Here is a 25,186-nt window from a genome sequence, read left to right as displayed (position 1 = left end):
TCCCGTAAGCAAACGTAGAAGCAACGAACCTGTCGAGCAATTACTCTGCGACTGTTTGACGTACTTCTACGGGCACCAAAATTCGCAAGAATGGTTAAAAGTTGCAATCTTTCTTTTCTTCCCAGTTTGAACTTTAGTACAATTTTTCCTTCATTTTTGTTGACCAGTGTCATAGTCCCAATGAATATTACGCGTATATTTTCATGTTAAATAGACAACTAGACAAATTGTGTTGTCAGTGCCAGTGGCGAAAAAATGTTTTATTCTCGTGTGATTATTTCAATGCCATGCAGTGATTCATATTCGCACTTTTGAGCAACTGGCAAATTTGATCTTTCAAAATTGATTGTTTATCATTGTACGAGCTGACGTTGATTGATAAGGTCTCTGACGGTGTTGGTTGATGGCGTGTGTCGAAAAAAAGTATATAATTTATCACTTCTTTCCAGCTGGAGGACTGGTATTCTGAAAATAAGTGTTTCGGCGTTGTTCGATTCCAATTGTATATGAATTTTTTCTTGCGGATAAATGTGAAGTTGAGACGTTTTGGAACATCTTCTGTATTTATAATGATATTATTTTGTTATTCATTAAAAACACCCTGCTTTGATTTTAGCCTTCACTTAAAAAATAAACAGATTTTTAAATAACATTGGTAAAGGACGTACGTATACAAACGTATAACGTTTGTATTAGAAGAAATGGACTTTTTTCAGATGGTGATAAAAAACACTAAGACAGACAATTAAGTTTGATAAATTTTCTATGGCAGGTAATCATATTGGCCTATTTGCCAAAAAAGAATTCCACGCCCTTGAGAGCGACCTTCCGGCAGTTAACCGGAACTTTCGCCATGGTGAACGAAAACATGCTTGTGGGCATGTTTTTGAGTTCTTTTTTTGTTTTATTTGTCAATTACTGCTCAGTTTTCGCGACAAAATTGTTGGAGTAGAACTTACGCTGTAGGTTTGCCCAGAAATTCTCGATGCGAGGCAGCTGGGGAACATTGGACGGGTTCGTCGACTTGGGTACCACATCGATATTCGGCCGCTCTATCTCCTCCAAAGATCGCTTCGAGTAGTGGGCCGACGCCAGATCCGGCCGGAACACCGCGTCTTCACCCTCGTGGTATTTCCTGATGAGCGAAGCAACTTCCGACAGGCACTTCGTACTATAAATTTTCCCGTTCACGGCCAGTTCGGAGCGAAAGAAGACCGGCTTTGTCATCCCCTTCTCGTTAATTGCCAGTCACAACAGTAACCTTACCAGTGGACGGGACTACCGCTTCCTGACATGTATTTTCAACTGTTTGGCTGGTTGCACCGACTTGCCGGCCAAGCGCGAGCAGCAATTAAGCCACTTTTTTCCCTCGGCTTCACTATCCTCTGAAGCTTCTTGTCGCTCAGGGTCGTCGGCCGTCCGAAACCGGGCTTTGCTGCGATGCTGTTGTCCAATAGTGCCAAAATGTTATAGATGCCGGAATGGGCGTATCGGGCATCCAAAAAATTCTGTACGACGCGGGATACCGTTTTTTGAACACTTTTGAGCGGAGTTGCTTTACCGTTCACGGTTAAAGTTCGACTGATAGAGCTGCCAATTTTTTTCTGCTAATTCATGGGTTACTATGATTGATGCTGTATGAGTAGTTTTGCAGGTGCGTGTGAAGGTAAACCCATGATGTAATGGCAATTTTTGTCCATATTTTTAATGCAAACGTTACCAGAAAAATATTTTCTTAAAGTGGTTCTGTAGGCATATTAACATTTATATTTTTTATGATGCACATTAATAAAAAGTTTGAAGTATAAAATTCAATCAGTATGTTACGCAACAAGTTAGAATCTAGTTCTTCATGAACGAATTAAGTACCAGATTATATTTCACAGAAACATTTCATTCGAAATCTCACAAGATTCCGTTCACTTTTCAGGTTACCATCTTGCCATATTTCTGTGAAAATTTTGAAAGCACAATTCTGAACAACTTTGTAAAAAGAACTCTAGGTTAGCGGGGGCCTAGCGTGGTTGGTAACGTCTCCACCAACCACGCTCGAAGCCTGGATTCAAATCCCACCGCCGACATAGGTGTCGATGGTTGCGAGGCGGCGTGATCCACTCACCAATAACCCAACTGGTCAAGATTCAATCCTAGCCGAAAATTAAAAAAAACGAACTCTAGGTTCTTAAGTAGCACTACAGCTTTGTCGAATGGAGTATTACTCGTACTCCAACACAAGAGTGCCGCAAGAGCACAGTCCAGCAAAGTATCGATCATTCAACTCTCTAGTGCCCAGTGCCGCCTTTGGACGGTTATCAGTTACACCTCTGAAAAGCTTTAATCAATACTTAAAAAAAGTTTGTTAAGATTCATAGTGATTTTTACGAGGTCCGTCACTAGAGGGTTGAGCTATTGGCTGGCGAAAAAAATGAGCGCTAGTGATAGTTTACAACCTTGATTGTCTGCTTAGAGTCTAAAAAAGATAGATTAAAATACAACAAACATTGTAAGATCCAGGTGAGGTGTGCTTCCGAGAATCAGTTTTGCTCCAAATAATTTTAACCACTTATTTACACTGAAAAGATGTCAGTATTCAGTCATTCCAACCTTTGCTATGGCTATTAACAATGCGCAAGGACCAACATTTGAGCGTGTCAGTGCTTTCCCAAGCAGTCCGGTATTTAACTATAGGCAATTGTACGTTGCAGTCTCGATATTCTCCTCAACATGTGGAAAGAACGAAGTGAATATTAACCGCTTACTTCTTGCCCAGCATGAGCGCTGTGTGTAGCATTTTTTGCACAACACTTGTTTCTATTTTGTGCTGTGTTTCCGCTGCTCGTAGAAAACCTAACACACTTGTTGCTTACACCACAGCTGTGCACAACAAGAGTAGTGAAACAGTCTAGTGAGAATATACTGAAGTACGGCGCGATGTACACTGCTGAGATGAATTCGATAGCATTCGAAGAGCAAATGTGCGTGACGGGCGGCTGGATATATGTAAATGCAATTTACTTTTCTACCTAGACGCTCCCCCTATTTGATATATGCTTGAGAGACACACAGTGAAAGCACTGCAGTGAACTCTGTTGTGTAGTTATTGAGCGTGGTGTCCTTTCGTGTAAGGAAGCTTGCAGCAGGGTATTATCTCTCCGGAGAGATATTTAAGATTCCACCTCGGTGTGCTTTGCATGCTTCTCAGATACGCACGATTCGCTGCTCTCTTCAAGCACCTGCATCGATTTGCCCGCCAGAGTGAGAGCAGTTGTTTTCGCAATGAAAGATAATCTCCAACACACTAGTGATTCTCTGAGGAGAAACGACAAGCCGGTAATTTCTCGCCGCACAAGGACTCTTCATTCCGTTGAAGTGTTTATCAAGAAGTGTTCAGCGAGAATAGTTTTTGAAAATGAAAATTGTCATTTTTCACTCAACCAATACAAGCGATTTGTTAATAATGATCGAAATGACAGCTAGAAATCGAAAGTTTACTTATTTTACAAAAATGCATCTGTTTTTGTTTGATAATTAATTAAAAACGTCGACATTATTTATTTCTTTAAATTGTGTATTCCATGTGAATTTTAGGATATTAACACAAAAATATTTTGGTTCCGATTAGAAATTAGTTGTGTCTAGTCATTTTGCTAACTGACGTGAAAATGCACAACTTTTCTTAAATGTTGTTCAAATTCATAGATATTATTCTTAGTTTCCCTAATGCCTTTTTGGAAGCCTGCTTCAAAGTAAAATAAAACGTCTTAAAACATAATGCTTTTTAGAAATCTTTATTGGAATCGATAACTTGGTTCTTACCATCTATTTTTAAGAGGACTGCGTATTAGGGTGGGGAATCGTTATATGGAAAAAACGAAACTTGATAGCAGAAAGCCAGAACCAAGTTTTTTTCGTTTTATTTTGAGCCCCAAACAATCCTGAATTTATCGGAAGTCGATTGGTTTAGTCTCCGCTTGACGCATTGCATTTCAAATTTATATGGAGATTTGTATGAAAAAACCAACGTTTTTGCATTTTTCATTCTAAAGAGCTCAAAGTGGCTCAAACCATAGGTTTCATGACTTCAAATGGTAGGTTTTTTGATGCCTAACGACTTGGCCGAAGACATCAAAGAGCTAGGGTGTCCCAAAAAAATACTGGAGCTGTTCAAAGTTGAATATGTCGAAATTTATGTTGCAAATCATTTTTCCAGCCAACACTGCCAGTGTACTGGCGTTAGTCAGATTTCCATCAGAAGTAACCTCTGAAACACGTTGTAGATTCTACTTACGCCTAGAATATTGACCTGAATTTGTTTGTTTGATCCAGCTGAGTGTATAAACTCGTTACGACAGGTTACTTTTGATGGGAATCCTGCTGGCGTCGGTACATTGGTAATGTCGGCAGAAAACAAGATTTTCTGCATTTAAAGCGACATACTCAACTTTGAACAGCTATAGCTCTTTTTAGAGACATCCTAGCTCTTCAGTGCCTTGCGCAAAGTTGTTAGGCATCTAAAATACTATACTTTTTCATAATAGTGCATTATTAGATCATTATTGAGCTCTCTAGAAAGGTAAATGCAAAAAAGTAGGTTTTCCCATATAAATTTTCATACAAATTTGAAATGCAATGCGCCAAGCGGAGACAAAACCAATCGACTTCCGGTAAGTTTAGGGTTTTTTGGGGCCCCGAAATGAAACAAAAAAACTTGGTTCTGGAAAATCGATCACTTTTCCCCACCCTACTGCGTATGCTGACCACCAGTTTTCCAGCATTATACTTTCCAATAACACGTGTTATGATGTCTTGTAAGGTCTCAATAGTGTTGGCCTCATCCACTTATACCAACGATTCGGCGTCAAATCGCATGATCTGAGCCTCACAGCTGGTTTCGGAGTGCGATACTATAATTGGGACATTGAAAAGTTGTTACAATAAAAACACGGTATTTTTACTGTAAGCTTGTAAACGATTGTTGTCATTACCATGTTCAAACAACGTTTTTTGTTGTTGAATCTACCACCGACCATAATTTTACCATGAAAAACATTGTCAGTGACTTCTAAATGTATGGGAAAAATGCTTGAAAAAATGCTGTTAAGATACATAACGACCCCCCTTTTTCATGGTAAAAATGGCAAAAACGATGTTTTTTATTGTTCTGGACAATGATATTTAATGTAAAATTGATGTATGTACAATGAAAAACATAGTTAAATTATGGTATAGCTATGTACAGTTACAGCAATTTTTAAGGTTTTTTTAATGTTTTTGTTATGTTATTTTTTTTCGGGTTTCCATGACGAAATTGCATAATATACCGAACAATTTTGATTTTGACAGATGACGCTTGGACGCCATTACATACAAGTGCTCCCAACTTGAAAGAAGGTCGTAAAAATCACTGTTTATAACTTAGGCTTGAACAAGGTCAATGATTATGGTCAAAACAGTTAAAGGAAGGTAAAATAAATGTAAACACTATTCGAAAATTCGGTATGTTTTTAAAACTCATGCGCGAAGAGGTTAAACCTCTACATAAGGTTTGATTTATAACAATCTAAATGAATTTACGGTCTTACATAGCAATGGATCGATTGCGTGGTGCTTTATCTGGGACCATGCAGAGATAATCTTCTAGCAATATCTAAACGTTTCCCTTTCAAAGACAACTTTTAACCTATTTGGTTTTTAGACTTGAAGCAGAACTGATTCCCTCCGGGACGGTGTTGTTTGCAGTTGTTCATATGAAAAATGATACGAAAAATAATTTTACTATTGTTCATATTGAGTACCTTAATCATAATAACGGCTTCTTATACGTGCTATGAGTGCACAAACTGTTCCCGCGTTGTTGATTTTGATGAAGTGACAACAGAGTGCGATGCTTGTGCGGTGTGGGAAGGTATGTTATTGAGTTAAAGCTACGAAATTATGGAGAATAATTTGAATATACACTTTCAGAGGAGGACGGTAGTATTTCTCGTGGATGTTATGGAGACCGCGACATCCTGCACATTTGTATGGCGGATCACTGTAATGTGCAACATCGTCCAGTTTGCCAAAGGTGCAGATATCTTGATGACTGTGAAACGGTCATATGTGAATTCAAAGATGAATGTTATATAAGTAATGGTACGTAAAACTCTGTAGATGTAATTAGAATACGCGGAAACAAGTCAATAATTTTGAACAAGGAAAAGGCGCGTAAATGGGGAACATTCGATATTCTAATATTCGCAAGCTGCACGACACATCGATTGAAAAGCTGTTTTGTGAATTCATATAGATAGATTATTTCCGATTTCCGCTTGTCCACTTGGAACACGCCGGAAAGTGTGCTAGACTTGTTACTCATCAATAGTTATCATCCGGTTTCAAAACATTCCTCCTCCGTCGGGAGATTATCTTTACAGCTTGATGACCCTCGAATACTTTCGGGTGAGACAATTTTGATAAATAAACCGATCGTACAGCTTGATTGAGTTTAGTCGCAGTTAATTGTCCGCTTTGTCCGGAAACGTTTAGGAAATAGTGCATAAAGTGTTATGTGAATAGGTTGAAGTCAACGTTGTGGCACAGAAAATGGGAAAAATTTCAATTTTTTACACTTGTCTGATGTTTCTTGGTGGTCTAGCGTACGTTCTGGCAATTTCGTGTTACAAATGTGAAAATTGTCCTCACATTACTGAATCAACAGAATTGGTCGAATGTGTAAGTTGCGCGATATGGAAAAGTAAGAACACACACTGTAGTTCGTTACTGGTCGGTTCTAAAGGAATTACATTTTAGATGAAGTTGGTGATGTTTATCGTGGATGTTATTCTGGAGATGTGAACATAGTTATGGCATGTCCAGATGAAACTTGTAACAGTGCTCATGTTCCCATTTGCATGAAATGTTCAACAATTACTGATTGTTCTACAGTTGCATGTAACATTGGCGATGAATGCTACTTCGGAAAAACTGGTGAGCTTTTTAAACAAACAGTAGGTATAACGGAAAATTGTTGCTATAACTTTTTTGTGTACATCGCTATCGATCGATTTAGATGCTGTATTCTTCTTGAAACTTTGAATGTGAATGGTGATTTCCTAATAGATTACAAATATCGTAAATTTTATTGAAAATTACCGTTGAGCATTTATCAAAAACATAGAATATTATAGTCAATGACTGACCAGTGGTTTTAAAGTTATAGCTGTGGAAGCTATCTTATGGTAAAATTTCAGCTTTTTTAGTAATCTCTAATAAACCTTGATAATACATTACTCATCATTTTGATAGCAGGTGCAAATGGCAGCTATATTATCCTAATCTATTTGACTTTATAGCTGATAATAGGGACATATAAACCTCCCGATTGGCCACCAACAAATCATCTTGGCAGGAAGGAACTGTTAGCGCCAGTACAGGTAGCCCCACAACTGTCGCTCACAATAGTAAAATCGAGAAGGTCAAGTTTCTGGAACATACATTAATTTAATGGGAATGTTATTATTGTGGAATGGGGTGAAATGGATCAGTACTGATCAAAAGATACTGATCTTATAATACAAAACTAGATGATGGAGGAGCAAGGCCTAGTATAGTAGCACAGTAAGCGTAAAAGGATGAGTGAAAAGTATACACACAAGCACAGATCAACAGCAGCCTCAATAGTGGTACAGGTCAATAGTGGTACAGTACAGTCATGTTTCTAGGACAAAGAAGTCATTTATAACTGAAACAACAATATAGCTTGTTTAAGAATGTTAGTTAAAATCCTCAGGTGTTTGTCAAAATCATTATTCTAAGATTTATTAGTTTCTATAAGTTAACTTAAAATAGAATAAGTTATGTTTACGGTAATATCCGGTTGAACGGCTTGTATTACAAATGAAGTTAGAACGGCATTGACATCCAATATACTGCCTGTGATCGCATAATTGTAACATTCGACATTTTATGGATTTCGTGCTTTTTATTGGGAAACGCTTAGAATAGTATGTACTTTTTACATCTGAAAAAATATGCGCATGTTTGTGTGAAAAAAGTCGTAAAAAATACCAAGTTGTTTTGTCACATAGCGTAAATAACCGCATAATTGTCACCCTACTTAATTTTTTCAACTTTTTTATAAAAAAAGCTTCCATCCAAATCCACATCTGCATTCTTTGGAACTCGGAAGTTATTCTGGTCCGGTAACCAACCACCGGTGATCCGTTTCTGATGTTCAGCTCATGCTTGTTGAATACATGAAAAACTTTATTTTCCCTGTGATATATTCCAAAAGTAGCTTGAAAGTGACGGCATAAATGTATCATTGCAAAAATTTCAACCAATTTGACTTCAAAAGTAATGTTTAATGTATACAGAATGTAAAGTAGTGCTTTCTTCATGATTCAAAGTTTAGTTGAAGTGTCTATTTGCAAGAATATATTGGGAACAAAGCATCCAAGTTCAAAATATAAAAGTGCTATTTGCTCGAACAACCAATTTTGCAAATGTTACAAATATGCGATTATGGGCAGTATACACGTCACGTAAATTCCGGTCAATATTTCAGAGAATTTGTTTGCTGTTAATCACTGGCACCCTGTAGCCAATTCGGGTTGAGAGACCCGTTTGTTCTCCGTTTCATACCGTCATGATTTTTTCTCCCTCTTCCCTCAATTTGCGTGAAGTACTGTATGGAAGCACCCTGCCTCCATCACCGCTCATTATCGTTTTCAGGTGACAATCGTCAGCTGATGGTGACGCTGTTAATTTCCGCTCTCAATTGGGTTGTTCAGCTATTTACGGATTCCTGCTTTTATATATCAGCTAAAAGGGTGAAATTTTCTGAGCAAACGTGATATCATTGTCCTTCGATTTTTAAATGAAAAATAAAAATCGCTTCAAATCGCTACAATGACAATTGGTATATGGGCGAACTGTCATTGTAGCGTTTTCAAGCAGATTTAATTCGTGATTTAAAAATTGAAGGAAGGCGATAGAAAATTTTCGAAAACCACGTTTTGCTTAGAAAATAGAGCTCTTTCAAATGATATATCAAAACTGATATAGCTAAACAACCCAATTGAATCATTTGGTTCCTTTCAAGTACTTCAATTATCAGAATCAAAGCAAGAGCAGTAGAGTTTTTATGTAACTCACAAAGTGCTAGAAAATGAAACAAATCTCGCGTAACTTTTAAAACGACCTAAGTAACAATGAGACTCTGTTTCGTACAGTGTCATTATAAAAGCTTCAAACGATTTCTTATCACAAATCGAAAGATTGTATTGTAATGTTGCCTAGCTTACTATGCAAAGAGTATCATGAAATATGTAGAAATAATTTAGTCATTAATCAAAGAGAAATTAAACAAAAAGAGAATCTCAATGTTACTTAGGTCCTTTTGAAAAGTTTCGTGAGAAACGCTTATCAATTGAAAGCGACAGATCAAAGCGACACTACACGGAGAACGAAAAGTACCCATTTTCTTGTCGATCTCCCCGTTCCGTGCAGGAAGCCAATTTTGAATAGTTGTAGATTAATTCAATAGAAGGTATATAGCACTGAGAGTAATAGTACGTTAAAAATACCCAACATTTAGTTCAATATTTTATGCTTTGGGTAGATTTCAGTTAATTTCATTCCGTTGAAATAATATTAGTTTAAAAAAACGGATAATTGAAAAATAATCTATAAAATCTATTTCGAAACTTACCCAAGTACCTTCCAATTTAGTGTAACTGGCTTCATTAACTTCCCCTTTTAGCGTCTCCGTTTCTAGCTCCATTCTCACAATGCAATGTTAATCTTTTTTTGATTGACGGCTATTATGTATGAACAGAAGTACAGAAGCACGCTCGTCACTTAAAATCACGAACTTAAAACCAAAACTACCAATATCAAGAAACTTTTGCCACTTCCGCGAAAACAATTTCATCACGCGGGTTATACATTTTTCAACCAGTTTGATTTTTCATACAATAAACTACTCAATGTTGAATTTTTGTCAAAACACCATCATTGAGCAAAAGCATTTTTAAAATCAATTAAGTTGAAATGACTCAGCGTCCGCATTGCAAAACTACCCAACACGAAAGTTGTATAAGGTTTACATCATTTCAGTTAAAATTGCTCTTGGTAGAGACTATGAAAACATGCACAATTGAACGCTCGTTCAGCACATTACGTCGGGTGAAAACCTGGCTGAGGTCAACAACATTTGAACAGCGGTTGAGTGCTCTCTGTTTGCTGAGTGTTCATCGGCAGATGGTCAACAATAATCGTGAAAAGACACATGAACCGCTTCCGGAACGTTTGACCTTTGATGCCCGATGTTTTTATTGAGGATCTTGACTGTGTCTTCGATCTTCACGTCCTTGGAAAGCTTTGACAGGATGTAGTTGAGATAGCGGCTGTGAGAATGGGTGTCCAACTTTGCTGGACCGCCATCCGCTGTAAAATTTGGGCCATCTTGTGGATCATATCTTGAATTTCCGGTTGCGGCTGCTGATCAACTCTATCTTCTGCCGTGTTTGTGGATTCTTGAGATCCTCGTCGCCAGAATAATATGTCCAAAGGTTTAAATGAACTTAAGAGTTTTTAGTAAAGAACATCTATTTATATTCGAGGTTGGACAAAAAATAATCAAATTTTCCAATCTGATGTCAAGGACAACTTTTCACTGGTTGCCTTGATGTAAGTCGCTTTTTATGCGGGGATACGTGCCGCGTTAAAAAAACGCGTAAATTCCGGAGCCCGCGTAAAAAAACGCGTAAATTTCGAAATCCGCGTAAAAAACCGCGTAAATTCCAGAATCCACGTAAGAAAAAGCCACGTGAAAAAACCCGCGTAAAAAGCGACCTTAATGTATCGTTTTTTACTTCTAAAATTTTGAAGAGCTTCCCCCCCCCCCCCTAATTTGAAATTCTTGCTTCTTGCTTTACATAACTTTGGGACGCTGCAAACGAAATTGGCATCCATTTTTTGTTTGGGGCCGTCCATAAAGCACGAAACCCAATTTTTATTATTTTTTGGCACTTTTTTCCTTTTTTATAGAATCATATGATCTTTGACCACAAGTAGTGCCACCGGGCGTCCGCCCAATTGAAAAAAATACGTGATTTATAGACGACCCCTCGAACAAAAAAAATTTTGCCTAAATATATATGTTTTTTTAAAATAAACTAAAACAACATAAGTAATACAAACTAATTACAAATTGAAAAAGTCATCATCGTCATCATCATTATCATCTTCCGCTGTGATCGCTTAAATCTTGTGTTGAATTGTTTCCAGAAAAATTGCAGTTCATTATACTTATCAGTAGGAAAAATGTCTTTCGCTGCAAGTTTCATTTCTTCTAGTGATTTTCGATGTTTCATTGTTTCATATATATGTTATCTTCCTAATCCGGTTTCTATGGTTGAAAGAGGACATTTAAATACATATATAACAACATGAATTGACAACTTACTTGACATTGAATTAGGTGGTGCCGCTGAAGTTGAAGGCTCCATAATAAAATTCAACGAATTTATGAATTTGAAAACCAAGACACCGGAATGACCCAACGTTCTAAACGAATTCGAGAAAATGCGGAGGGCGGCGACTGTTCTTTGTTTTTTTTTCTCATGAAGCAAAGTGTGTGCTTTACTTTTGTATGCAAACGAGTGCGAAGCAAAAGCAATCTCAAACGGGATATTGTTAGCCGGAGTTTGATGGTATGAATTTGCTGCTAGTATTTGACACTTCAATCAGTTTAGCGAATTTCATGATCATAAATTGAAAAGGGCTGAATGTTTTTAATATTGTTTTAAATTTGCAGAAAGTGATAAAGTTTGACATGATTAATTCTTATTTAACACTTATTTTATACTTTCCATTGATAAATTTTGTGATTTTTGCCCAAATTCATATTTTATCCTTACGGATTGAGTACGATATCATAAATTTTCATTAATGGGGTATCATGGTTATGATTAAAATTAATCCTGGATAAAATTTCTAAAACTAAAAAAATCTGCTATAGCTTTCTTCACTAAAATGACAATTTGCGCAGTTTTGCGCTACAGCGGACAGTATGCATTTGAAAGCTTACGTTTTTACCTAAATTTTGAATGCAGTCACAACCGTGACAAACTGCGGCAACTAAACTTTTAAGCTACTTTTCTACAAAAAATCACGTTTTTTTTTTAAATTTTTTTTAGTGTCAGGCCTACTATAACCAAATTTTACAATATCTAATGAAAAGGGTTTGTTTTGCACAATATTTACAGCAACTTTTCCTTTGACGTCAAAAAAATCCAAGCTATCATTGAAGCTACAGAGCGTTTCAAAATAATGTACTTCTTTGAAAAGTCATGAAAAATTCTGATTTCATGATATTGCGCCCAAATTTTGGATTTAGACAATTGAATGTTATAGCAATAAAAGAAAAATATTATGAAACAGCAAACGAAAAATAAATTTTCTGGCTGATGACCAGCGATTCCCCACTGTGCAACGGTTGAAGAAAGTTTAAAAGCTATCGGAATGGTACAAAACGGTACACACTTAAAATTTATTGCTGGCTCTCGGTAATTTTTGCCGAGAACGGCACCACTGAGTGCTCGGTTAAAGAATAATGACATCTGTCACATTTTTTCGTAAATCTCGGTGCAACCTAAGTGAATTCTCGGCATTGAATATTACCTAGCTCACTACCGAGATTACGAATATTTTGTGCTGAAACTTCAGTTGGGTGAGATTTACGAAAAAATGTGACAGCTGTCATTATATTTTCAACCGAGCACTCAGCGGTGTCGTTCTCAGCAAAAATTACCGAGACCCGGCAATACATTTCGAGTGTGTACTTGGGTCCCGAAACCAAGGGACATTTGAAGAAGATTCGATCTTCTGATATCGATATAGAATACTGAAACTATTGAATTGGGGATTTTGAAAACAGTCCCCAAATTTAATAATCTTTTTGATCTCTTTACAGACGAAAGCAGAGGCTGCACATCGGATGAAGACTATGACAGCGGTGACGAAAGCTTGAAAACTTGTTCGGAAGATCTGTGCAACAAAGTTGCCAGTTGCATTGTATGTAATTCCTTGACGCCCGAACATCAGGATTGTCTCACCAATCCAGAAAAGTTTCGTCAACATTGCACCCTACATGGCATTTATGGGGAAAATAATTGCTTCCGGCAGGAAGGTACAATGTTTACCAAGAACTCGTTTTAACAGCATTAATAAGTATTTAACGCTTACTTTCAGTTAACGAAAACGAATTTCATTTGGGTTGTACCAGTGAGTTTGGTACTCCCGATTGCGTGGAATCACCGTCCGATACATGTAAAACATGTGCCGATGAATATTGTAATCAGAAAGGTACCATTTTGTGCGTATGATTTCTTACATTTTACACTCTTTTCTTTTTTTTTCACTAGCATTTCCATCGTGCTATATTTGCAATGATTGTAGAACGATTGCGGAGGAAAATCCACCCGTAGATTATTGTGTGGATTATTATGACAAATGTTATACTGCCTATGATCGTAAGCGTTGGTAGACTGTATTTAGAAGACAAATAAAATAAATCCTTCATTTACAGACGACACAAAATTAACAAAACGTGGCTGTTCGGATGGATTGGTTTTGGAAGATATTTTTGAAACGTTTGAACCGTGTAGCGACGTAAACTGTAACGGAAAAGAATTCCCTGTGCACTTGCGATGCCATCAATGTGATAGTTGTGACCATAGTGGACCAAGCGATTACTGTCGTAGTACTCAGGCAGAAAAATGTTTCACCCTTCTTCTAGATGAAGTAGTGATACGGGGATGTGATACAGATAGTCAGTTTGAGCAATGTACGGAGGATTCGAAGTGTGAAATTTGTAGGGGTGACAATTGTAACGCTGAAAAAAATTGTTACAAATGTGATGATTGTCTGACAGTAGATGAGGAAACGGAAAAATGTTACTCATTGCTAGGATGCTATACGTTACAAAGTTTGGATTCTGATTTGCAAATTAGTCGGGGCTGCGTAGAAGACGAGAACTTTAAGAATTGTGTAGATGGCATCAATTGTCGAACCTGCGTGGGCAACGACTGTAACGTTGACGAAACTAGAACAGTACCTTTGGTGTGTTCCTTCTGCTCAGGACTAGACTGTGGAGATTACAGTCCTCCTAAGAACTGCACAAATAGTGTTGGACGGTTAATAGATCTGTGTGTGGATATTGCTTCTGTTCTTACAGGGCTAATATTTAAGGGTTGCTTCAGCGATGGTATTCCAGAAGAATTCGAATTGGATTGCTACACTAACAAGCGATTTTGCGAGACGTGTGAAAGTGACTATTGTAACACGCCCGTTTTGCAATGTTTACAATGTTCGACCACCGAGCAAGGAATTGACTGTATTGTAAATCCTGAACTCATCAATTCCGAAGATTGCCAGCCGGGGGATGCTTGTGCCACGGGATTGGATGGTAGGTAGTGTTATTGACTATATGGTTAAGTTCTTTTGTATAAAACTACCCAAGTAACACACAAAACATGTTAGAAAATAGATTACAACGAAAGTAGTCATATAAGTGTACTACAAGCGCAATTAAAAACTTGTGTTATTATATTGTGTTTGAAGTTGTTTTTCATCAGTAATACAACCGCATTTCGAAAACAAGCTCATTTTTTTCTGGTTTTGGAGATGTTTTTTAATAACATGAGCTCAAGAATAACAATCACTATCACTTGGTCTTTTCGTAAGACATTACACCATCTAATAACAACATTACGTACCTGTAAAATGCTTTTCCTTAGTACAACAGTCGTAGCATTCAACACTCAACTTAAAAATACTTGATCAAATTAATATTTAAATTATATGAACGATTTCTATATTTATTCGAAGCGGGTCAAAACGTGCCATCAAAAGATAAACAAAACGCTTGCAGTGTAACCAATATCAATTCAGGTTTTTGTTATTGTATATTTAACAACGTTTTCTAGTTTTTTTCAGATTTTATATCCAGATAACGTTGAAACTATGCGAGAACAATTTTAATATTCAAGCAAAAGAAAAAACTCTTTTTGAAAGGTTGAAAATTATTTTTCGTCATCAAGTTGTCATAGCAACAGATTTGCGCATTGCCGTATTAGTACTCGAGATGTATTTTGCCAACTAATTCTATCAAGTTGGCTTGCTTTAATGCTGTTATCGGTACTTGTTCTATAAGCCTTCATGTTTTGCGCTTTTCTGGTGATAGAGATGTCATGGAATAGGTAACGTTAACTGTTCTATACCAACGTGTGTTACTTGGGTAGTTTTGTTGGATATGTTAACTATGATACGAATAGTGAACGACATCAGTCTAGGAATATCCAGTCCGGAGTTCGATAGGTTACGCGGGTTTCCCGGACTGGTTGTCAAGAATCTTTTTCGTTGATAGGTCAATCACTAGATATAATAATGCAGCATGTTCTTGCAAAAACTCGTTAGAAATTCATTTGATTAAGTTGCGGATAATTGGTTTACAGAGACAATATTTCATTACAGATAAAGGGCACATTCATCGAGGCTGCGCTACGAAAGTTTCGTGTGACGGACCGCACTGCGAGTTGTGCGATGATAAGCACAAATGTAATACAGCAGTTATACCTACAACAAGATCCTACTGCTATCAATGCGCGGGTGACGAAAACTGCTTGAGTACTAATAATCTTGAACCATCACCATGTATAACCTATGACGAAAACGATTTTTGCTTCACACTCGTTAAAGATAGTTCGACGGTTTACCGTGGCTGCATGTCAGATGAATTTAAGGAGTGTACCGAAAGCATATTTTGTATCCCTTGTAACGGCGAGATCGGTTGCAATAATCAAGAACCAACGATTCCGAATGCATTATCGTGCATCCATTGTGACGGGGATAGCGAGTGTAGAGGAATGGCATTTGGAACTCCATGCGAAAAGCAACAGCTTCTGGGTCGTGTAGATCAATGTTACACTCTCAAATACCTGGACTTGGAGATCGAAAAAGGTTGCCTGTCTGATCTAAGCATCGAAAGCTCCTGGTATAGTGATTGTCTGGAGAATAATGACAAGTGTTCTACTTGCTCAGATCCCCTGGTTGACTGCAATCGTGGACATTCTTTGTGTCATAAATGTAATTCCAAAGACGATGTGGATTGTTCTCAAATTGTTAACAAAGAATATGTAACTCAATGTGAAGCCGAATGCGTATCGATTTTAAATGATGGATACACTATACGCGACTGTATCGAGGCATTTGAAGGATTAGACGTGAGTGAATGCGACAGTTTGCCGCATTGCCATGCTTGCACTACCAAGAAATGTAATAATGAGATTGTACACGAAGATCATCTTATGTGTTATCAATGCATGGGAAGTGAAGATGATTGTCTAAATGCCGAAGATTGGCATAATAAAGCCTGCCCAAGATATCTAGCAACAGACGCTTGTTACACACACTTTAACAGCACCGAATGGGTCGCAAGAGGATGTTTATCGAACAAGGAAGACGGGTCTTGTATAGATGATTGTAAAGCTTGCAGTGCGAAAGGTTGTAACAAACAAGAGGCACTTCAACCCAACACCCTAACTTGTATCTCATGTGAAGGAGATGACTGCGATGGAATTAAGGTTGGAACAAGTTGTTCAGAGGAAGTTCTCCTAGGAAGACAGGATTATTGCTACACATACGAAGATGAACAATCACTGCAGAAAGGATGCGTTAGCGACTTGAAGACTAACGACAAGATTAGGGAAGCTTGTGAAAACAACCCGGCGAAGTGTTCGATATGTGGCCACAGCGATTGCAATGGTGACTTCCATTATTGTGTTACTTGTGACTCCAAGAGCCATCCCGAATGCGGTGGCTGGATCAAGGTGGTGCCACCAGAGCTGACGGTAGATTGTGCTGATAAAAAGTGCGTTTCCTATATTGACGGTAAGCAAACGTTTATTTGAAATATTTTAATTTCTGGGTTGGGTTTCGGCTACGCAGTCTGTCATGGATTCAAAACGGGTGTTTTCTACTGCCCGACGTTTCGGCCAGGGGTTTTGGCCTTTTTCAAGGGAAATAGATTATCGTATTTCCCTTGAAAAAGGCCAAAACCCCTGGCCGAAACGTCGGGCAGTAGAAAACACCCGTTTTGAATCCGTGACGGACTGCGTAGCCGAAACCCAACCCAGAAATTAAAAATTTCCAGTCGTACCACACTTAAAAAATGAAATATTTTATTTTTGTACGTGTTGGATGATTTTTAACATTGAATATTCTGTTAAAAATTGAAGATTTTCAAAAAAATCTTGATGTTGGCCTAAATCCAAGCTCAACCATTTGTTTCGAAGTTTTCACGTCAAAAATGTTTTTCTTTAGGAATTGTTAACTTAAACACAGGAATTTTCAATCAATATTCTCTTGCTTGAATGTTTGCCTCTGTTCAAACTTAGTTGTCTAAAGTTGACACCTCAAAAAACATTTAAGAGGTTGTGTATTGTATGAGACACGTCCGCAAGGTTAACGTAAAATGACGACAACCTGTCTTATGTCAATGTCTTTCTCGCAATTGATTAGGGAACACACTCGTTTATTTTGATAGGTTTGATGGTTTCCGTAGAAATTCTATTTCAATTCTCTCTTCTTTAATGTTCGGTAACCCAGACAAGGAACGTTGTTCAATTGGCTTGAAACCATTAAATAAATAATGTTGAAAGTTGCTAAAACACCGTTGGTAGAGCACCTTTTCACCGTGGAAAAAAAAAAGAAGAGTTGTGTGCAATACTTTTATTCATCACCTAATAAAATAACTTTCAAACACGTACTTTTTTTGCACAGTGCGTCGTCCCGTATAGTGAAGCAATTTGATTAAGAGTGAATGACCAAAAAGTGCTAAAGACAAAGTAACGCACAACATAACACGCGACGTGTCACGGGACAAAACACTTATGGTTCTTACAAACGAAAAAAGGATGTTAAATTTACCTTTTGAGTCGACCGGTTTCGGGCACGACATTGCCCATCAACAGGACATGTCCAACTGGACATGTTGGACATGTCCTGTTGATGGGCAATTTCGTGCCCGAAACCGGTCGACTCAAAAGGTAAATTTAACATCCTTTTTTCTTCATCTATATCCTTTTACCTTTGGTATACTAAACAAAGGTTATAAAATCGGTCGAAAAACGCAAAATAGATCCATGATCCCGAGGGCCGAATCGTATATACCATTCGACTCAGCTCGACGAACTGAGCAATGTCTGTTCGTGTGTATGTGTGTGTGTATGTGTGTGTGTGTGTTTTTTTTATAAAGGTGGCGGGGAAATCTGCAAACAGACACCTGAGAAGAGAACTCAGGGTGTGGGGATGAGACTAGGGGAGAGATGCTGGGGTAGTTACACTCGCCCAGACACCTACTGATCCCTGTCCCGACCCACTAAAACCCCTCCAGTCTCCAGCCCTGGTCTTCCCGGAACGACGGTTAAGTATTACGTCGGGGAGTGGCTTTTGTACGTGATGCACCCTCTTTACTCTTATAACCTCCTAGCTAACTACCTGGAGACTGGTAATTAGCTACCACTGGCGTGTTGGTGGTTGACCCGCCACACACGTTGCAGCTCCAGAACAATCTGAGAGGCGGCCGCACAGACCGCGTTCCAAATGTCCGGGTCGTCGCACATCCTCCGGACTAGATTGTCCGGAGTAGTGCCAGGCCTGCTCACAGCCATCATGTTGCTCCTCGCTCTTGCGAAACGGGGGTATACGAAGAAGACATGCTCAGCAGTCTCCTCCTCCTCCACGCACTCGGGACACATGGGGGACACCGCGTGTCCGAACCTGTGCAGATATTGCCTGAAACAACCATGGCCTGACAGGATTTGTGTCAGGTGGAAGTTCACTTCACCATGTCGTCTCCCGACCCAGCCGGATATCTCCGGTATGAGTCGGTGCGTCCATCTGCCCTTTGAGAAGTTGGACCATTCCCGCTGCCAGCGGAGCATCGAGAATGACCTTCTGGTACCTCGTATGCCCCTTGTGTCACGTTGGTCGAAACACTCTCTGTCCTCCTTGATGGCGATGCTGATAGGCATCATGCCGGACAAGACACAGATTGCATCGTATGACACCGTACGATACGCACTCGCAACTCTCAGGCACATGAGCCTGTAGGTACTTTCCAGTTTACCACGGTAACTGTTAGTACCTAGCGCTCTGGACCACACTGGCCCACCATACCTAAGTATGGACGAAACCACGCTGGCAAGAAGTCTTCGCTTGCTGCCATAAACCGCTGAGCTATTGGACATCATACGAGATAGTGCTGCAATAGCCGATGAGGCCCTCTTACAGGCATAGTCGACGTGACTCCCGAACGTGAGCTTGTCGTCCACCATTACCCCCAAGAGCTTCAGGGATCGCTTCGAGGTGATGGTGCAGTCTCCGACTCTGACCGCCGCCTGTTGCTCCGATTTACGGTTGTTCACAACCGTGACCTCCGTCTTATGATGCGCGAGCTCCAGTTTCCTGGAGCGCATCCAGTCCTCGACCTTGCGTATACAGTGCGCGGCCGTCAACTCGACCTCCTCGATAGACTTGCCGTAAACCTCCAGCGTTATGTCGTCTGCAAAGCCGACGATCACAACCCCTACAGGGAACTTGAGTTTCAACACTCCGTCATACATGACATTCCACAACACCGGGCCCAGGATAGAACCTTGCGGAACTCCTGCGGTAATTGGGACGCACTTCTGACCCTCCTCCGTGTCGTAAACAAGTACTCGATTCTGGAAATAATTTTCCAGAATCTTGTACAGCGACACCGGTACATGGATGCTCCTGAGCGCGAGCGCTATGGAGTCCCAACTGGCACTATTGAACGCATTCTTCACGTCGAGCGTGACGATTGCGCAGTAGCGTATTCCCCTTCTCTTGCGCTGGATTGCTACCTCCGCCGTCTTGATGACGGAAGAGATTGCGTCCAGCGTGGACCTGCCCTTCCGGAAGCCGAACTGGTTACTTGCCAGACCGTGTACACCCTCCGTGTACCTCACCAGTCTGTTGAGGATGATCCTCTCAAGCACCTTGCCCGCGGTGTCCAGCAGGCAGATAGGCCTATATGCCGATGGGTCCCCTGGCGGTTTCCCAGCCTTCGGCAATAAGACCAGTCTCTGCCGCTTCCACCTGTCCGGAAAGAGACAGTCATCCAGGCACCTCTGCATGACTGCCCTGAACAGCCCGGGGGCCGTTTTTATCGCCAGCCTGATCGCCAGGTTAGGGATACCATCCGGTCCCGGTGCCTTGCTCACCTTTAGGGATTTGGCGATCACGATGAGTTCCTCATTCGTAACCCTTGCCTCCTCCCCTGCCTCGACACGGCTGTCGTCGCTCACGGATTGGATGCTCGGCAGGTTGGCCGACCATCTCTGGTCTATGTCTGAGATACTGGAACGTCGGACGTGAGACTCGACTGCCGGAGGCCAAGGACTTGGCACGTGGCGTGGAAAGAGTCCCTCGATGATACGCTCCAGCATCGCTGGTGATTGCTCTGCAGGCGCCAGCGCGCCTTTAGTCTTGGCCATTACGATCCTGTAGGCGTCACCCCACGGATTTGTATTGGCACTCGCACATAGCCTATCGAAGCAGGCCCTCTTGCTGGCCTTTATCGCACTCTTTAGCATCGATCTTGCCGAACTGAATGCTGCGCGGTGCTCTGTCCTCTCTTCTTCATTTCGCGCACGCTGCATCCTCCGTCTTGCACGGAGGCACGCACTGCGAAGGTCGGCTATCGCGTCCGTCCACCAGTAAACCGGTGGCTTTCCATTCCTAGGTTGGCGAGTCCTAGGCATGGTGGCGTCGCACGCCCGCGATAGCATAGCAACTAGTTGGTCAGCAGTCGGGCGGAGCCAACTGCCCCCCTCGCGCTCCCTTCTCATTGCCTCTTCGAATACCTCGGCATCAAAGTGCGATGTCTTCCACCCGCGAACGGTCGGAGTGTTGGCTCTACCCGTCGCTTGCCGCCTCTCGTTGTTGTCTACACTATAACAGACCGCCTGGTGGTCGCTATTAGTGTAGCCATCGTCTACCCTCCAGTTCTTGATCAGTCCTGGGCTGGAGAACGTCACGTCGATGATCGACTCCGCACCATTTCTGCTAAATGTACTTTTGTTCCCAACGTTGGCCAGATCTAGGTTGAGCTTTGCAAAAGCCCCCAACAGGATCTGGCCCCTCTGGTTCGTGAAGCGACTTCCCCACTCAACAGCCCAAGCGTTGAAGTCGCCCGCCACCACCAACGGCGTTAGGCCCGTTAGCTCCATGGATAGGAGGTCGACCATCTGGGTGAACCTTTCGGTAGACCAACGTGGCGGAGCATAGCAACTGCAGTAGAACACTCCGTTTACCTTAGCAACTACGTACCCTTCTTCTGAGGTTGAGACAACCTCCTGAACCGGGAACTTGCTCGTCGTACATATGGCCGCCAAACTGGACTTATCCGCAACCCAGTTACCCTTTTCGGGGAGGGATGCGGTAGGGATCCGATATGACGGCGATGTCCGACAACGACTCAGTGGCTGCTTGGTGTAGCAGCTGCTGAGCCCCGAAGCAATGGTTCAGGTTCAGTTGCGTCACCCTTACGCCCGTGGTTTCGCAGCCGGCTTACCGGCTGGGCACCTGGGGCCTCCCATAAAGTGTTTGGCGTCCCGTTTCCCGGAACATACCATGCACTTGGGAGACTCCACACAGTCCTTTGCTTTATGGCCTGCACCTCCACATCGCCTGCACAGCTGGCTCCTATCGGGCCCCTTGCAGGTCCAGGACTTATGTCCGCCCTCGAAGCACCGGAAGCAAATGTCTGGTTGCTGTAGTATGCCCAGAGGACATACAGACCAGCCGACCTTCAACTTGCCCTCTTTCAGGGCCAGGTTAGCGTCCGCCGACGGTAGTCGGAAGGTAGCTATCTGGGTCCCCGCCGGACCTTTGCGGAGGCGGATTGACTCCTTAGCCACCTCCACCCCGCACTTCGCTTTTAGGGCTTGTGCAATGTCGCACCCCTCAGTGATTTCGTCCAGGTTTTTAAGCTGGAGAGTCACTTCTGAGGTGAGTGCCCGCACTTGCACCTCCTTCCCTAGGACCTTTTCAGCTACCGTTTTGTAGGTAGCCCCCTTGTTCTTGGCGTCCTTCCGGAGCTCAAGTATCATCTCGCCAGTGCGAGATCGGCGGATACTCCGCACATCCGCCCCCAGATCCTTGAGCTGGGGTTCCCCCCTCATTTTCTTCAAGACTTCTGAGTACTTCGACCCATCCGTCTTGAGTATGAGGGCATCACCCCTACTCCGCGCCTTTTTGACCTTTTTTGGTCCTCTGGCCGCTCCGCCATCATGTCGCGTCGCACCTTCCCGACGCTTCCTACCCTCTACGGTAGTCCAAGGGTTGCCCGTAGCCTCCACCTGTGCCTTTTCCGCGGTGGACCTTGAACCGGTTGGCGTGTGTTCCCGTGGGAGTAGCACGACCAATCGTTTCTTGGTGTTCCCGGGGGCCGTTTCCCCCGGGGACTGCCTCGTTCGCTTAGCGACCTGCCCCGTGGAGCAGACCGACTGCGAACGAGGGGGCGTCTGTCTGCACCTCTTTAGATGCAGTCGCCCTCCCGGTCCTGGCCGCTTTCTCGGCCGCCTTCACCCGAGCTACGAGTTCTTTGTGCTCCTTTCTGGCTTCATCAATGGTGCTCCGAAGCAGGAGGAGGCTCTGCTTCAGGTCGCCAGCGATGTTTCGCCTGTTCGCCAAGAACTCGATTATGGCATCGAGTTGTTCAGACAGCGCCGCCACTCTTGGCCGCGTGTCCATACACCTTTCGACGGCCTTGACTAGCAAGGGACCGTCTACCGAGATGTCTGGTGTGGACACCGACGGATTCGCCGTTTTTCCACCTCCAGACTTCGCCGCATCCGTCTCCGCGTTCTTCTGCGGAGACCGCTGGATGCCACCTCGTGCGAAGGGATTTGGTAACCCCTCCGCACCCGTCTCTTTTGTTTTTGAGTTCAACATTTTTGTTTATTGGGTCCCCCTACCAGCCGCTATCCTTATCCATAATGGAGTAGTCGCCTAAATGGTCCCAAGGTAGTCTATGCCGGAGCAGTGAGGCCATGGCTAGGGGCGGCTGCCATAGCGCCTTATGGGCAACTATGACACCCCCGACCGGCGCAAGTCAGGAAAAGACATCTGATCCTACTCCTGCCGGGTTCCCACCAGGCAATGGACTCGGAACGTACTGGAAGGCCTGCCAGGTTTTACGGGACGGAGACCCCTGCACCGGTTGTTGTCTCGCCGTTTCAAGCCGTTATCACACGACATTACTAAGGGAGCTCGGCGCAGGTGCCAGCCCAAAATCATGGTACGAAAACGAAATCCGACTCTTATCCTAGAGTGATGCGACCAGTTGCCGTAATTGGGAACATTACTGGCATCAGTCCCAATGGGCGGTATAGTGCATTTGGGTGGTGGGAGCGGCACTACTCGCTCCGTCGGAGCTGCTTCCGGCCAGTGTGGCTTTTGCGAGAATTCAGCGGCCCAGTGCCTGAATCTCGCCACGACCTAGGCTAGCTCCCGCTGATGGTCCGGGACTGCTTGCTAGCAGTGAGCACTTCCGTGGCCTTCGGTATTCGCCAATTACCGACCCGTGGTGGCATTCAGCTCTGCTCTGTGTGTGTGTGTGTGTATGTGTATGTATGTTGTCTGTATGTATGTGCCGCAAAATACTAACGCACCTTTCTTACAGAACGCAATACCCGATTTTAATGATCTTATACGCAAATGAAAGCTACTGTGCTCCCCCAGAATGCTACCGAGTGGATTTTTGATTAGTGGCTTAGATTTCAAAATATTGATCAAAGAGTATTTTTACCTTTGTTATACTAAACAAAGGTTATAAAATCGGTCGAAAAACGCAAAATAGATCCGAAGACCAAAGGGGCGAGTGGTATATACCATTCGACTCAGTTCGACGAACTGAGCAATGTCTGTTCGTGTGTATGTGTGTATATGTGTGTGTGTGTGTGTGTGTGTGTGTATGTATGTTGTCTGTATGTATGTGACGCAAAATACTAACGCACCTTATAGAGCGCAATACCCGATTTTGATGATTTTATATGCAAATGAAAGCTACTGTGCTCCCCCAGAATGCTACCGAGTGGATTTTTGATGATTGGATCAGATTTTGAGATATTGATCAAAGAGTTTTTTTTACATAGAGTGTTTTACTTTAAACATAAAATAAATCTGTTGAGGGCCAAGTGCCGTATTCCAATCGACTCAGTTCGTCTGAATGAACATTGCCTGTATACATGTGTATGTGTGTATGTACGTTATTATTTGTAAATATGTTGTTTACATGTGTATTATATCAAAATCGAACAAAAAAATTTAAAAAAAAATCATACCTTTCACAGAATGCATTATTCGATTCAAGTGTTAACAAGTGCAAATAGAACCTCCAAACCCTTTTGAAAATCACACTGAGCGAGTTTTTTCATTGGTTGCTTGAATTTCAGAATATTTACGAAAGAATTTTTAAACATGGAGTATATTACTTTTTGGATCATTTCTCTCTCTACCTTTTTTTATATCACTATTTCTCTTTCTCTCGCTCTCTCTTTTTTTCAACTACTATTTATCTCTCAGAAGAAACTAAGAGTAAATACATTTGTGCCTAATTTTCATACTATGGTAGTTCGTTCTAACTGGTGTAAATAAATGAACCTTTTATTTTTAACAGTTTTTTTACTAACAATATTCAATAGATTTCAGAAGAAACTACAATGCTCCGGTTCTCGTTAACTTGATACACTTCACTTTTGTATAATATAAATATTGTTTTCTAAATTTATTTTGAATTTTTTCTAAGGTCAGTGCAAACAGAGTATCCATGTCCCAAGCAGCAAAAATTGTTTCGATTATGAACTTTTTGCATCACAGCAACAAATTCTTATGCGAAATTAGGTTGCAGTTACATTTCAGTTTCTTATACAATGACAAAAAAAGCGCAGGCGGTGGAGCCAATTGCAACATTTTCGTTGTTTCAACACAAGTTTCCAGAATGAAACCGCAATGTGTATGAACTAATGCATGGAATTTAATAACAACATGGTAAATGCTGCATGGTAAAATTTCAGCTACGAAGATGAATCGTAACAGCAACTAGGGC

The 25,186-nt window shown here is 41.5% G+C and overlaps 1 protein-coding gene across 2 annotated transcripts in view; it reads left to right on the top strand.

The window, feature by feature from the left end:
- Positions 1-5,702: 5,702 nt before the first annotated feature.
- LOC129732462 (uncharacterized) overlaps positions 5,703-25,186 on the top strand; it is a 30,726-nt gene continuing 11,242 nt past the window's right edge. Inside the window, exons 1-7 of one of the 2 annotated variants that reach the window (XM_055693361.1) lie at positions 5,703-5,905; positions 5,965-6,135; positions 12,962-13,177; positions 13,240-13,353; positions 13,413-13,520; positions 13,577-14,455; positions 15,523-16,938. In XM_055693361.1, coding sequence (XP_055549336.1) covers positions 5,755-5,905; positions 5,965-6,135; positions 12,962-13,177; positions 13,240-13,353; positions 13,413-13,520; positions 13,577-14,455; positions 15,523-16,938 — 3,055 coding nt within the window. In that variant the 5' untranslated portion in view covers positions 5,703-5,754. Of the gene's footprint in view, positions 5,906-5,964; positions 6,136-6,520; positions 6,737-6,792; positions 6,970-12,961; positions 13,178-13,239; positions 13,354-13,412; positions 13,521-13,576; positions 14,456-15,522; positions 16,939-25,186 lie in introns of those variants that run through there. The other variant, XM_055693360.1, reaches the window with a different exon arrangement.

Source organism: Wyeomyia smithii, chromosome 3 (genome assembly GCF_029784165.1).
Source record: "Wyeomyia smithii strain HCP4-BCI-WySm-NY-G18 chromosome 3, ASM2978416v1, whole genome shotgun sequence".
Lineage (NCBI taxonomy): Eukaryota > Metazoa > Arthropoda > Insecta > Diptera > Culicidae > Wyeomyia > Wyeomyia smithii.
The sequence above is the reverse complement of the archived record's forward strand: the minus strand, read 5'-3'. Positions and strand labels throughout refer to the sequence as shown.